Raw genomic sequence first — 15,741 nt, 5'->3', positions numbered from 1 at the left:
GTTTTTTCTTTCAGTTATAGTATCCATTACTTAAAAAAAATTCAGTTGAAAGCTCAGCACAATACATTAACTTATAATCAAAAGTAGGACTGATGTAGATACATTTCTTTTAGCACTTATGTTTACAATTTTATTGTGAAATAAAAACTGGGATGAAAACATAAAAGCTTAAAAAAATACTCCTTGAAGATTTATTTGGTATTTCTGGGATTAATACATCATGATATTGAAAATAAAATTTTATGGAAGCACATAAATTTGCTTTGTTACATTTTTCAAAATAATATATATACGGTTTTTCTATGCAAAGTCATATTTGTCACAACTCTAGCCAACAATACTGGCAATTTCATCAATAAGAACTGGATTAACTGTCCAGTGTACTTGTATCCAAGTGTAATATATGTCTGATAATGATTCATTTTTAACTCTACTTTTACTGCAGTATATCCTGAGGTTTAGAAAAACAGGTTATTTGCACAAAAATGCTAAGTTAAACATATAGTAAAAATGGTAGATGCATCAGAAATTCACAGATGACTTTAATGTATCTGACAGGTACCAAAATGTATGATTTTTATCCATTTTCCCAAATTTTTACACTTACTGCCATTTCTTATCCAGCTTAGTAGATCTACAAAATTTTATGGGCCAGCAGTTTTACATGGTGTGAAAGAAGCTTAGTATTAAAACAAACAAAATTTAAATAACATATATTTATAAACTGTTCAATTCAAAGTTAAAATCTATGGCTAATGGAGACATTTCACATTTTTTAAAACTGAAAATCGCAAATTAAGATCTTACATTTCACCACATGAATACTAGACATGATGTTGATATCATTTTCACTTAAATACAGGAGAAATACTTGACTGAAACACCCTACCAATGGTACTGGTTGGTGATCTTACTTGTTATGGTTAAAATCAATTTATAAAATTTTTTTCTATTTTATTAATAGTTTTGGTGTTCTCAACAGTATTTTCAATTTTAAAAAGTAACTTTTCTTCCAATGCTAATTTGTATTAGAAAATGTTAACATAAGAGATGAAGACCACCAATAACAGAACTACAAGCTAACAACAATGAATAGGTTGAGCAGGGACTGAGTAAGACAAAAAAAAACAAAACAGATTACACTTAAAGCAGACTAATCTTTTGTATTGATAATTGCAAGATATAACATTCTAGAACAAATTGAGCAAGTTTAAATCAATTTTAATCAAAGTACACCCACTCAAAGTGCAAGAACAAGAATCAAAATAGTTGAACAGTAGGCAGAACTTGACATAAAATAACATTGTAATTTGTTACTATCAATCCTTCTTTTTTTACATGTTTTTACATTTAGTATTAAGTATTTGAAATGTACCACACTAAAAATAATGAACAATAAAAACATTTATCACAGAATGTTTAAAATCCTGGAAAAAGGGGCTCTTAAGCACTCATAAGTGTTCTAGATTGAATGTTTCATTTTATTTCAAATATAAATACACATGTACTATAGTAATGGAGGTAAAAATAGTACACTTAAAAATAAATTTCTTACATTTTACATACAGTTAAAGATGCCTGGGTAACAATCTTGCTTAGTAGAACTTACAGCGGTAAATCACAAGTAAGGAGCAAATATAAAGAAAGAACTATTCCCTTGTGCTAAATAAATAAATGGCTTATGTTCTCTTTCACTTCTGTATCATCCCATCTTTTATTTTTCAATGTCACTTGTCTAACAGCACAAAAATGTCCAAGTTTATTTAATTAGTATTAGAAACATATAACACTCTTTTCACACATTCATAAAAGTAAAAAACTGATTTTAATTTGGGGACTTGTATATGCATCATTCATAACAAAAACTATTTTAGCATCATAGTATATTAAACAAAATAAACATTTGTTTTAATGCTTGAGTATAAAGTTTCACCCGAGTATCAGTGAATGAGTTTTCTCAAAAAATTTAATTATAACTAAAAAAACTTTAATAGACCAATAACCATGATAGGATATAGACTTAATTTTAGTTCAAAGAATCAGTCCAAAATGTTTTCAATTTTATTTATTTTTTAGTTTATGACAAAGAAGTGTAGTAGAATACTTTACAGCTATTAGTAAAAATTCAAGCTTTGTTGGAAGAAATCTTTTGTCAACTCAACTTCAAAGCATGCATTATTTTTATGATCAACTTTCATATGTTTTTCTTATTTTATCTTTTACTCTGGATCATCTGAACTGAGATTAAATGGTAGTTTTGGCAAGATACTGAAACTATAAGGATGGTAATAATGAAAGAAGAAATTAGGGTTCTTAATAAAATACTGAAGATAAGAATATTCACTATTTATAGGTGCTACTATACAAATAGCAAACACCAATAATTACTGAAAAGTATAATAAAACCACTAGTGTATGTGCTTTAAAACAGGATTACGTACATCTGGAACTTTGTTTCACAGCACCTGCATTTGCTTGATCAAGGTAAACCCACGTACACTAAAATGTCCTTTCAGAGTTCTGTTACGAGTGTTTCTTAAAAATAAACTATGAAACCAACTCTCCATACCATTCCATTGGTTTTAAATCTGACCAATCATTATTCAAATCATCCTAAATTAATCATTAACATCAAGATGGTCAGCAGATCTTCAGATAGGATAGTTTTTTTTAACCAGTTGGAAAAGTTTATTGTATCAGGGTTACCTCTCTTCTGGAAAGAAAGTTTAGTGTAGTAAGATGGTATGAAAAAATAATCAGTAGCAGACAGGGTTCTGGAAGTTTTCTTCAAGGTATCAATAAAAAATTGTCAAGATGACTAATTTCCCTGGCACTGTCATAAAAAAAAACTATTGAAGTACTTACAGATTCAACACCACCACCAAAGACACTATTTTTCTCTTTCATTATAGCAATGTTTGAATTATTTTGGGAGAAGTTCAATCACCATAATCAATGATACTATTGCTCCATTGATGACCTGCCAACTTTGTTAGGTTTATGATGTTACACTTTGTCAAGAGAAGTGTCTTGGAGACTGAAGAAATTATTCCTAAACTTATGGGACTAAACCTTGCACTCAAGGACCCAACATCTTACAAGACTGTGGACATTGGAGTGGGTACAAAGTCTGTACTGAAAAATAGTGCAACATGTCATTAGAAACTAATTTTGCACAGAGTGTAGGTAGTTTCTGTTGAACACTACTGATGTTTGAGAGAAAAGCCCAGTTATAGTACCTTATAATTCAGTACATATCTCCCTTATCATTAGAGCTGGGCAATTAGCTTGATGAATCTATTACCAACAAACATTGGTTAGTGTCACTAAAATTAATTACTTAATCAAAATTAATGTTTATAATTATTACTGTTTTTGATTATTCTAGCTATCAAAGTAAATAGAATACTGTCATATGTTTGTCATTATTATTTGCAATTAATTTAAGACTGTTCAGCTTAATTAACTAGTGTCAAGACTCAAAAAAAAATAATCTACTAAACAAAATTAGTGTTTCTGATTATTCCAATTACCCAAATCTTATATGAGAATAATCAATTAGTTAAATTCTATTGATTAATGAGCCCAAAAATTAATTAATTATGAAATTTCAATAATCACTTAACTTTACTTACCACCACTACTGATGACAAGTAATCAGGCACAAGTACAGAAAATATTTTTCTACCCATATAATTCTGCAGCATGAAAGTAAAACGATCAACAGTAGGATATCATGTAACTACAGTTTTCACTGATGTGCACTGCAGTCCTAGATGTGAAGGGTGAAAATAGAAGGACCACCTGGATACCATTTTTGCAGGATTTCTAACAAAAGATGACACCTTTTCTGATGTATGGAAAGTCATGAAGATGTTTTTGAGATTCTTTCAGAAAATCGTAAAGACAGTTTTGATTCTCATGGAAATGTTGAGACGAGTTTGACTACTAAGAATGATGCAACTATAGACAAAAAGAATGTGGAAACTCAGATAAATATTTATGATGCTATCCAGTCATTTCCTGATGGAATTCTCAACTTGCAAATAGACTAGTTTTATACAGTATATTAGGAATGTGAGAGCTACCTTAATTGCCTCAACAATAAATGTCACACCCTAACTGCAGAACGAAAAACAAAAAGCTGTTAAAGTTTCCAAGGCAGAACAAGCACCAGCCCAGACTAATCAGAAAATTAAAGAACTTTAGCAATAGAGCAACAGTACACAAATTATGGTGTAAATTTTGTTCTAAGACAATATCAATGATGCACAGTTAAACATAGTAGAATACCTCATGTCAAATGTATACGATATTTTTTTGGGAGGAGTTATAAAGTTGTTTCTCACACATGATCTCGAAAATTTTTAAAAACCAGGGGATTTTACTAGCAGATTTGAATGACCTTTTATATATTTATGCAAAAGTACAAGGAATCATGTACTATCACACTATTACTTGTAATCCACTACAACTTTTTAGATATAGCTTACATTTGGAAGTAGGATTTGCTATACAATAATCCAATAAGCTACTTACAACAAAAAAATATCATCTACACAAGCTTGATATATAACGGAGGAAGGTAAAAATTAATACTGAAAATAGGAATTCAATATATTTCACACAAAAAGTTTATATTCATATAATGGTGCAACATCTCAAAAGTTTGGAGTGTGGTTCACATAATTCTGAATCTTAATACATCATAAATATATCACTTATTATGTACTGATATATTAAAATTATGTTATTTTTTCTGGGGAAAAAATTCTTAGAGTTGATAGATATATTTAGACATATGCAAAAAGAAAGCATTATGTTTGCCAATTCATTATTTTATGCACATGAAAACCAACGGTTATGTTAATCTGTGTAAGATAGATCCTTCCAACTCTAAAATAAATGATATAGAATCTCCCACACATATACATACACACAATTATCAAACCAATTCCAGATAATTTCTTTTTGAGTACATATATAAAAATGTTAAGATTCTATTTACAATAATGTATGAAACAAGAAATTCTTGTAAATCATATGTCACTTACTACTCCAACCAACAAATCACAATATAAACTATAGATTAAGTCCATGTTATTGTGAAGAAGCTTGGCTGCAATGATTTCGAAACAAATCCAGTATTTTTACTGTATGTTCTTTCTTACAATTGTTCTTTGTATATGTAATATTTTAAAATGATGTTTTCAGATTACCAGGTACATTCTCTAAACAAACCAACTCATCTATCAAAATGGTATGACAAATGCATTTTTCATTTAATTACAAGATCAGAAGTTATGTTATTAATGTACAAAAAATGCAAAAACAAAAGTAAAATAAGCATTCAAATCATCATTCTTCTTTTCATTAGCTCCTTCTTAAAAGATGAAAAAAAAAATTTTATAGTAAAGTACATAAATATATATACACACACACACACACACACACACAATCCAGTATCTTTTTTTAATGTCATACTTATATCTAAATGCTTCTATTACAAATATTATGAATCATTTATTTTACTTTTATGTATTTGTAGGATATTATTGTGAGAAACAGAAAGCAAGCAACAAATTAGTAATATTCTGTCAGCTCACAACTTCAAAATATTAAGAATACTAATAATAGCTTTGTTAAATATCAAAGCTATGATGGGATGGTCTAAAATATTTATTAAAAGTTGGCAAAGTAATGAAATGTTTAAGGCTTAACAAAAGCAATAAAATCACACTTGACTACAGATAAGTTTTGATAGACTTGAAATGCTATATTTAAACATATCTAAATAGAAACATTTCAATTCAACTAAAAAGAATGTACAGGATAAACATTTTATTTATTATTAGACCAAAAGCTTCAATGTTTTCACTATGAATAAGAAAAATGAGAAATTTGATTACAATGCATGGCAGGATTATAGAAACAAATACAATAGAGATAAAGGATCTCTAATCAATTTTACCTATCAATTCAGAAACTCACTATACTGAAACAAGTAATTCTTGTAAATCATACGTCACTTACTATTGCTGTTTGAAAGTCTTCTGTTTTAATCATTGAGAACTTCTGTATGTATTTGTGAAGCCATTTTTATAAATTTCAAAAACTGTCAAGGCAAGCTTCTAAACACAGTTTTCTATTTTTTAACACTGATAATTTTATAAAAATACAGAATATAAATTACACTAAAAATGTATACCAGTAATTATACAAACTTAAGATCAGTTCTTGAACTGAACAGCAGATCTTTTTTCACACATTGTAGTTTGGTAATTTGGCTTGAGGCTGATGTACAGATGTAACAAAAGTAATAACTGAAGCAACACTAACAAGAAAAAGTATTTGCCACACATCCCTCACCTCCTTAACATACACATTACACAAGATAACTAATAAAAACAGAATGCCAGCTAGTTCCCGTCTTTTCTTTCTGTTCCAGAGAAGCAAGTACACCTGAAAAAAGGTAAATTATAACAAAAATCAAAGTTAATAATTTAATTCTACAAAAGATAAAAAAAACTTGTCCAAATGTTACTTTCAATCAAGGAAATACATAACTAACAAATTCATTTTGTCCTAAATCAACTATAAGAATTCATTCTGAACAACTTAGAAATGTTAATTATTCACTATGTACCTGGTTCAACAAGGTATAGATTAAATATAATACAATCATTCAGTGTAATACAAGTGATTTACTATTGTGCATGGTGAAACACCCCACATTATTTTACTGTATTATTCACTGTGTATTATGTGCCAAACAATCTCCACCAATGTTGAGGGAAGATTTTTGGGAGATGAAATGAACAAACATTCTGTCAGTGAATGAGCCTGTACCAGTGTTTGAGTGTAGAGAAAGGGAGGAGGAATGCAAACAGAGCAGGCAATTCAAAGCTGTGTTCTCCAACTTCAAATGACTCTACATTGTTAGGAAAAGTTAGTTTGCAAGTTTTTTGTAGTTTTTCATCTTTTTACAACATTTCTTATTACCTGACAAGATTAAAATATTTGTTTAATTTTTCAATATTCCTCAGTCTGTGGGGCCAACCTAACTTTCCTGGTCCAGTAATCAAAAGGTTAAGAGTGCATAATGAAAACACATTTAGCTGCCATAACTTCTTTTTTTCGCATTCCTACCAATACTAAGATTTAATAGTCATTAGTCAACCCAATTCATGTAATACATATGATTACACAATCTTATTAACCCTTTCACAATAGGCTCAGCATAAAATACTGAGTCCATTTACACAATTGCACTTGTTATGTATTTTTACTGTAACTTTTAATACAGTACGTGTATCTTCACAAAATTTGGGAAACTTTTGGGAAACATTACAAGTCTTTTGTAAACAAAAAATTAGATTTCTTAATGAAGTATTTCTACAAGAGATTTGTTTGTGAATGTATCAAGTCTGTTTCATTACTAGTCTGAGTGCAAAGTGATTTTCAAGTTATGATTAAAAATACCATTCTTTGTTCCCAAAATTTCAAATTTCATTTGCATAATCTCTAAACCTCCTAAATACGTTTCAAACACTTGTTTTCAGTAAAACTTTATATTTTATCATTTATTTCCTCTAACCTGACTCTATACAAGGTTGGTTGATTTGATCGACCTCATAACTACCAAACAAAAATTTAAATAATTCTAAATTACACTTTTTTTTATTTCTAAAATTACTTCAAATTGTAACATGAAACTACATTTGTTTATCCAAAGTAGCTTTAAACTCGTAACAGTATACAACTATATATATATACTTAAATTTTATTGTTTTATTGCTCTTTGAACAGTGTCTAACTATTACTTGCTCCATTATAAGTTCTAAATCAGTTGGGGAATGCAGGGCTCACATTACGCTATCAAATTACATTACTCACGAGCAAGTATGAGCTGCTGGTGTGCATGCTTCGTGAAAACCTTTCTATTATATTATTATATATTTTACCTAATCTAACCTTAACTAATTAAAAGAGATTCCTATTTTTACATTTTAGTTACTTTTATAACAATAAAAAAGAATACACATGAAAAACAAAAAATAAAGTACTTACCTGGACTTTTTTTTTTGCTGTCGACTGCCGACTAATAGTAGTAGTACACTAAATAATTTTTATTCAATTAAATAATGCATCAAAGAACGTAAAATAATAATGCACAAAAAGCAGACAATGTCCCATAACTATCACAATTTTTCTGGCTTTCTAACAATGCAACAAGAGCCGTTACAAATTCATCCAAACTAGTTGATATGTTTCCCATGGGAAACAAAGTTTGTACTAAAAGAGAAATTGACAATTCTCTGTTCAGAAAACAGTCATATAATATGTCATTTGACAAATCAAAACCTTGGCTTTCTATTGGTTATAAGTAACATAGTGTTAAATGTAAGAGAGAAATATTAACAAATCCTGAAAGAGGCATGTGACAGGTGGGTGTGGCAAGAGGGGTCTGATTTTCTATCTGATAGCTATGTAATCAAACAAGATTGAAGGCTATACAAATTAGGCTTTGTCTGACCGATGACAATTTGATAGTGAGTAATTTATGTTAAATTCTCTACTTATTGGAGGAGTGATGAATAAATTACAGAAGAGAGGATGTCTAGAGAAAAAATGTCACATTTCTCACACTAGGAAAAATTCAGGATTATTTTCACATTGCCTTATAAACTTAAGAACTTAAACCTTGTATAGTATTAAAATATAAATTATTAGCTATAGCTTTATGCTATAGTAATTGGTATAACAAACAAAAAACAGTTTACTTAAACTTTGAATGTAAGTCACTAAAACCTTGTGACATGCGCAGTAAAGAATGCCAATGCAGAGGGGGGGGGGTAATACTTGTTAAAGAAAATGCTGTTTCAATTTATAATTTTATATTAAAGATGTAATAAGTCAGTCATTTTAAATATATATTTTTGCTCCTTAAAAATAAGTCAAGTGTTACCAATACAATAATTTAAAAAAACATCAAAGCCTTCCTTAATTATATTATTTACCAAGTGACCACTGTTGCCCAGTGCTTGACTAATTATGCATTTGAAAATAAAAACAGGAGTTTTCAAAGATACTCTTAATAAGAATTTCTTAAATAATCCAAATTAAACACTTTAGTACTGGATTAAAGATAATTCACATTTGTGAAAATTTGATATTTTCATAAAAACTGTTTAGGACTGTTTGAATTAACTAGTTCAGCATGGGTTCAGTCCCTACGACCGACCTCATAATCATTTTGTGCTTGTTATAGTTTTCATGCTAGAATTTTTAAATTAGTAAGCAAATGTTAATGAAATTTGGCAGAGTATCAGTAAACATTACAATGCTTTCATACACAAAATATCTAATTTTTTATTTTTATTAAGTATTAAGGTTCGTAAAGAAATGCTTTTCTCATGTCTTGTTTTTTCTTTTCGCATTTTGCCTATCTATCATGCAAAGTGATATTCATTTTAAGATTAAAAATACTTTTATATGTCAGAAAATTTTGAAATTTCACATGCAAAATCTTTATAATAGAGATAGTTATCAAATGTTTCTTAAGAAAAAGCTTTCTATTCTATATGTTATTTTCAATAATTAATCTCTGTACAGGTTCGATAGATTTGAACAATCTTGCAACCACCATAAAAAATTAGGAAATAAATATAAATTATGCTTCTTTCATTCTTGAATGACAAAAAATTATAACACAAAAACATAAATGTTTAGACTGAATAGCTTAAATCTCATAACATTATATATTTATTATTTTTATTATATTGACCTTTTGGCTGTGCCTGACTAACAATACAGAAGTCACAATGATGCAGCTCACGTGTACTCATGTTATAGTATCAAATAACATAAAACTGACCTTTGGTCCGTACAAAGTAACTTGTCTTGGCTGTGTTTTAGCAAACTAGTACTTTGTAAAATACAGTCACATTTCAATTATTTACAATATAAATGTATATAGATTATTGCTATTTTGAAATAAGTTCTTAAACATAAAACAGTAACTAACGAAGTAAAGCAAACAATTATCTCTTGTAGTTACGATCTTTGTATTCAGTTGCAGCTGGATGTAGATTGCTAAGCCTTTAAAAAATTTACAGGTGGAGGATATGAAACAAAATATTTTTTTTAGGTTTTATATATATACATTTAAATAACTAAAAAATCATAAATTACTATATTAATACCATAGAATTCCACAATAAGTTATCAAGCTTAGTAACTAAGATGTATTTTACTCCAAAAAAAAATATGAAATTTCGAGCAGACTAAAGACGCACCCTACCACATTGAAGTATTGGTTCAAAAGAAAGAAATGGTGCCAAGACCATTAAAATGGCTGAGAAAGCCACTAGAGGGACATTCTGAGCTTCCAATTGGTTATTCATGTCATACATAGAAGTAAGTATATACAAGGGAGCATTTCCAAAAATGGAAAGAGGTGGGTGGGGTGCCACTGTGTTTGATTTATCACATGAATAATATCTTACCAAATTGAAAAGATAAAAGGCTTTTATTTTATATTCTAGCTTTTCAATATTGGCAATTTGAGTTTCTAAATCATACAAAACTATAGACTTAGTATTTTACTTCACAAGCATCTAATTTGAACCAGTGCTGCATTCAACACACCAAGTGACACACAAAAATTGATGTTTGTCTGTATTTTTTTAATAGTTGTTTTTAAATTAAGAAATTAAGTAATATATAGTACTAAAATTTGAATTATAATCTACAGTTTGATACCAAAGTTATTAACACAAGTTCATGAAATAGTAATTCAATAAAATTTTTAATGTGTGTCAACAAACAAGATGACATGGCCTTTCACCTATGACCCGTTTCAAAAGGGTTAAGAGCCCATAAATATCTGCATAAGGTAGCTGAAACTGTCAATTCAGAATCAAATGTTAAGAGACAAACTACCCAATATCGAGTTATATCCCGAAGAATAACAAAAGAGATTATATTCTATCATACTTCAATGAAATAATATTATATCGGAAATATTAATACGGATGTGAAATATGTTTAGTGCAAAAACTGAACAAAAAGTAGGAAGTGAGAGAAATTCATATAACTCTGCTGTCAGTCTTTACTGCTAAGCAGCATTTTTACAGTTAATTTTTTAAGAAACTAACACATGGCAATCCAGTTACAAAATTTCTTAAAAAGGGGATGAATAACAATAATAACTGGTGACAAGTATTGCTTACCACATAAAGAGTGAAATATGTTGAATGTTGCATCACTGCAGTCATCAAAATTTTTTTCACAGCATAAAATTGTTTGTACATTATATTTCAACATTCATTAAGACTGGTTTTCCTTGAACACTGATAGCTAAGTTAAAGTATATCCTCCACAATTTGGCTTAGCAGTCCTAATAGAAGTACAACATACAGTACTTAACTAATATTTAAATTCTAATTACAACACAGAGTTTAGGCAGTAACTTGCTTTTTACATCATGAAATAATAGAATAAATTTAATTGCTACATAGAATTCAGGTTGTAAAGTATTTACTTAAAGTGACATTTACTACTTAAGTGAGAGAAATTTCTGACTAATACAGGAATTAGCTTGTAAAATGTATTCTTAAACATTCACAAAGATGTCAACGTCTGTTTTATCACTTATCATAAGAATTTCATAACTATAATGTTGTGAAAATATTGAATGATTTATTTCACTCACCTGGCTAGCACCTATGCATGCTTCTACCAGAAAAGCAAAACCATAACTTGGATTTGTTCCATCTATTTCCTAAACATAAGAAAAATAGAAACTGATGCTGTATTTATTTAGGACGTTGTTTTATTGTAAACATTGTACAATTATGAAAAAGACTTTTCTGTGGGTTATTTAACCACAAAGTGAAAAAATATTCTAACAGAATGTAATTATTTCTAAGTAAAACCATTAAGATTACAAGAACTCATCTAAAATTTAACACTAAAAAAGCATAGTAAATTTACAGTCATTTGAACTAATTAACTAGTTTTAAAAAATTAGATCATTACATTCACAGGTTCTCTGAATAATCATAAAGCACTAAAATATGCTTAATAACTAGTTACTTAATGAAATTATTGTGTCTAGAAATTACATTCACAAATTGAACAATAGCATACACACATAAAAATATGTAACAAACCTCAATGCTTGATTCACTTAATGCCATCAGGCCACGGTAAAGGTTAAACAAGACACATACTACAGACAAAACAATTGATATAATCCCATATGATGGTAGACTTGGAAGTGGAGGTACACCACCTACTATTGAAAAAAAAAAAAGTTAAATTAAGGCATATCTTAGGTTAACATCTCTTGCATTATTGAAATTACAACAAAACACAATTTAGCAGAGACATAAAAAAAACATTATTATATTTTATATAATATTTTATACAAAAGCTTATAAGATGCATGAATAGCTTCACAAATGTGGTACACAGAATTCAATGTTTCAGTTGGTCCAGGAATATTTTTAATTATTTAAATATGTCACAAATTCTGTGTAGGTGAATTCAAAATATTTTAGCTATGTCTTTAGTCACATAAATTTAACTTTTGCTTTTCATTTCTAAAAGCATTTTACTGCAATCATTCCTCACATTTTAAACAAGCAAACAAACAAAAATATCTGAAGAAAAAAGCTAAATAGTGTAAATAAATTATAATTGGTTTAGCACAGTTATAAGTCATTTTTCAACTGTGAACTTACCCTTAATCTTAAGCTTCATATTTAATCCCAGTTTTACAACTCTAAAGACTTTACCCTGTGCATATTTGAAGAGCAAGACCTAAAAGGTAAGTGTAATAAACTATCAAGGGGGCAATACTATAACTACTTAATCCTACTGATGTGCATCTTTATATGCTGTAACAATGAGTTGGGGGGGGGGGATGTTACTATAACTACTTAATTCTAATGACTTGCATATTCTCACACTGTAACAATGAGTCTGCAGTACCATATTTTTTATTGCTACTATTTTTCATAAAAACAAATTCTCTTTGCCAACATCACTTACAAAAAAACTTTTATATGCTTTGGAGAATGAAATTGGAAACATAAGACCATATCTTAACTTCTGAACAAAAGATGTTATAATGTTACACTTCAATTAAAAGCTAAATCAAAATAAATTTAATTAAGGTAAATTGTTAGTTGAAAATTAATAATACAAGCAATATTATTACACATATCATAATTTTACAGCAAAAAGGACTAACAGTGGTGGATTTAGAGTGACCAGACCCCCCTTTATTCTTTTAAATGTAGGCAAGGGGAGAGTGTTCATTCTTTTTTTTATTTTTTTGCTAGTTCATCTCAGCACTGTTTTCTTGGCTCCAGATATGAAAAGAAAAAAGGTGGTAAGGATGTGTAAAATCAGTTGGGTACAGCAGCATACGTGCAATGAAACATATTATGAAATATTTTAATATATCTACGAGTGTCTGGAATCAATCTTAGACCCATCTGCATATGCAGAAATTTACAGTGTGGTTCTTGGCCATGATTTCGGAATCAAGAAACCAGAGTAAAAGCATAGGGGCTTCTCAAGAGCCTCATATAATCCCAAAATATTATTACATATCTTGTTGCCAAAAATGCTTTGGAGAGTGTCAAGCCAATTACAGCTAAGCTTCAAAAACATGACCTGGATATCTATCATATTTACAGAATGATAGACCAAACACTTAAGCAAATAATTACATTGAAAAATGATATAAATGAGGAAGTTAGTGTATGGTTTGATGATACAATGCAACTGGTAACACTGGTTGGAACTAATATTTTGGCACCCAGAGCACCAAAATCTATCAAGCAAATCCATCATTCAAATACACCAAGCATTTCTGTCAATGAATATTACCCGAGAAATGTTGCCATCCCTTTCTGTGACCATTTATCTAAAGAGATGAAACATAGATTTAACATAGAAAATAGACTGCTGGAGAAATTCTTGCTCTGTTTCCTTAAGTAATTGTAGATACCAAGGACAGTCTTTTGTAGTAGATATTGGATAGGCTTATGTTCTGGGAGCAAGATTTGCCTTAGCCATCATCACTACAAGAAATAAAGGAATAGAAGAGATATAGGAAAGGGAAGGACATCAAACATAATTTACTAATATGATACTGTCTTCAACATGCAGGTGATGATGTTTTCCCAAATTTCAGAACATTAGTCCGGCTTGGATGTACTCTTCCTTTTGGCAGATGTGAGGCTGAATGTTCTTTTTCATGCCTACATAGAATCAAGACGTTGTTAAGAAGCAGCATGGGTGAAGAACGACTTCCTAGATTCACTTTATTAAGCATGAATAATGTGATGAATGCTGAGTTAGTATTAGTATACCAAATGTTTATTAATAAGCACAAATGCAGGTTATTCTTTGGGTGTTTTTTTTGTGTATATATATGTATAATGTAAATAAGATTCACAAAAACAGTGTGTTAAAATCTATGACAGATCTTTACAAATATTAATTTGATTTTCACTCATCATTAATGGAATAACGTCTTAATTCATGTGATTTTGTGCTCAAATATGTTACAGTGTACATATTTTCTTTTGTTTAATAAATCATTTGGTTAAATAAATGTAAAATGCTTTGATATTTTTGTTTTATTAATAACATGAAGATCACTAACTTTGTGACAAACTAAATAAAAATGGTGACTGGTAATTTTACTATCTTATGATAGCAATTATAAGTTAACAAATTTTGGACCCCCCTTAGGAAAATCCTGGATTCACCCCTGACTAACCATTAATGATGAAAATAAATTTACACAAAAGTTTTATACATTTACAAGACAGTAAACTAAGATTATTTAAAAGTTAAGAAAATTTGAATTGCAATGAAACATTACTGTAAATAAATTTTTTTATGATAGTGTTGATACAAGTATAACGTTTATTACAAATTGTGTTTTTAAGTCTGATACTTCTAATTACAAAAATAATAATGAAACTGAGTTTGGTATATTCATGTTTAATTTGTAACTAAAATTAATATAACTTACTCTGCTCTTGTTCAAAAAGTCCAGTTGTCATGTAGGATAAGTTCTTAAAGTATTAGACAGCCCAGGGCCATGTTTCTCAGAAGAACCTGTATTTTAGCAACAAGGAGCAGTTGGTACTTATATAAAAGTTATAATTTTCCTATATTGAAAATATATTTCTGACAGGTACTTTCCTCCTTTCACATAAATAGCTATTCTTGTTCAGTGCTGCTCTCTATATGCAAACACTTTTTTCCACATTCCACAAGCATTGAACTCCTACGTACCTTACAATCAAATGCATCTCATATGCAAATTATTATGTGACAACCCTCCAACAATAAGAGTGTGACACATTCTCCTGATGCATGTGACTCCCTCTTTTCAAATTTACCAAACTATCACTTTGTGTTTTTGCAGAAATTGGAAGCACAGGTTTCCAGTGGGGAGGAAGGATGGGAAGTGTGAACAGAGATAAGTACCTATCAGAAATATATTTTCAGTATAATAAATTATAACTTCCAATATGGTACATTACCTTCACTCACATAAATAGCTAGAATCCCACATTGAATAGGTGGAGGGACAGGTGCAAGGAAAAGAAAGAAGCATCCTTCAAAAGTGTCCAAGGACATCCTAAAAGAGTAGATCCCCACAGTAGAGGATCATATGTGAGAGACCGCACCACTTCTGTACCAGGT

The 15,741-nt window shown here is 29.4% G+C and overlaps 1 protein-coding gene across 2 annotated transcripts in view; it reads right to left on the bottom strand.

Moving 5' to 3' along the window:
* Positions 1 to 543: 543 nt before the first annotated feature.
* LOC106469339 (vesicle-trafficking protein SEC22a-like) overlaps positions 544 to 15,741 on the bottom strand; it is a 43,167-nt gene continuing 27,969 nt past the window's right edge. For both annotated transcript variants that reach the window (XM_013929831.2, XM_022398614.1), the window contains exons 5-7: positions 12,177 to 12,301; positions 11,717 to 11,785; positions 544 to 6,462 (exon numbers count right to left, since the gene is read on the bottom strand). In XM_013929831.2, the coding sequence (XP_013785285.1) occupies positions 6,262 to 6,462; positions 11,717 to 11,785; positions 12,177 to 12,301 (395 nt within the window). In that variant the 3' untranslated portion in view covers positions 544 to 6,261. The remainder of the gene's footprint in view (positions 6,463 to 11,716; positions 11,786 to 12,176; positions 12,302 to 15,741) is intronic.

This window comes from Limulus polyphemus, unplaced genomic scaffold, assembly GCF_000517525.1.
Source record: "Limulus polyphemus unplaced genomic scaffold, Limulus_polyphemus-2.1.2 Scaffold96, whole genome shotgun sequence".
NCBI classification, from domain to species: domain Eukaryota; kingdom Metazoa; phylum Arthropoda; class Merostomata; order Xiphosura; family Limulidae; genus Limulus; species Limulus polyphemus.
The sequence above is the reverse complement of the archived record's forward strand: the minus strand, read 5'-3'. Positions and strand labels throughout refer to the sequence as shown.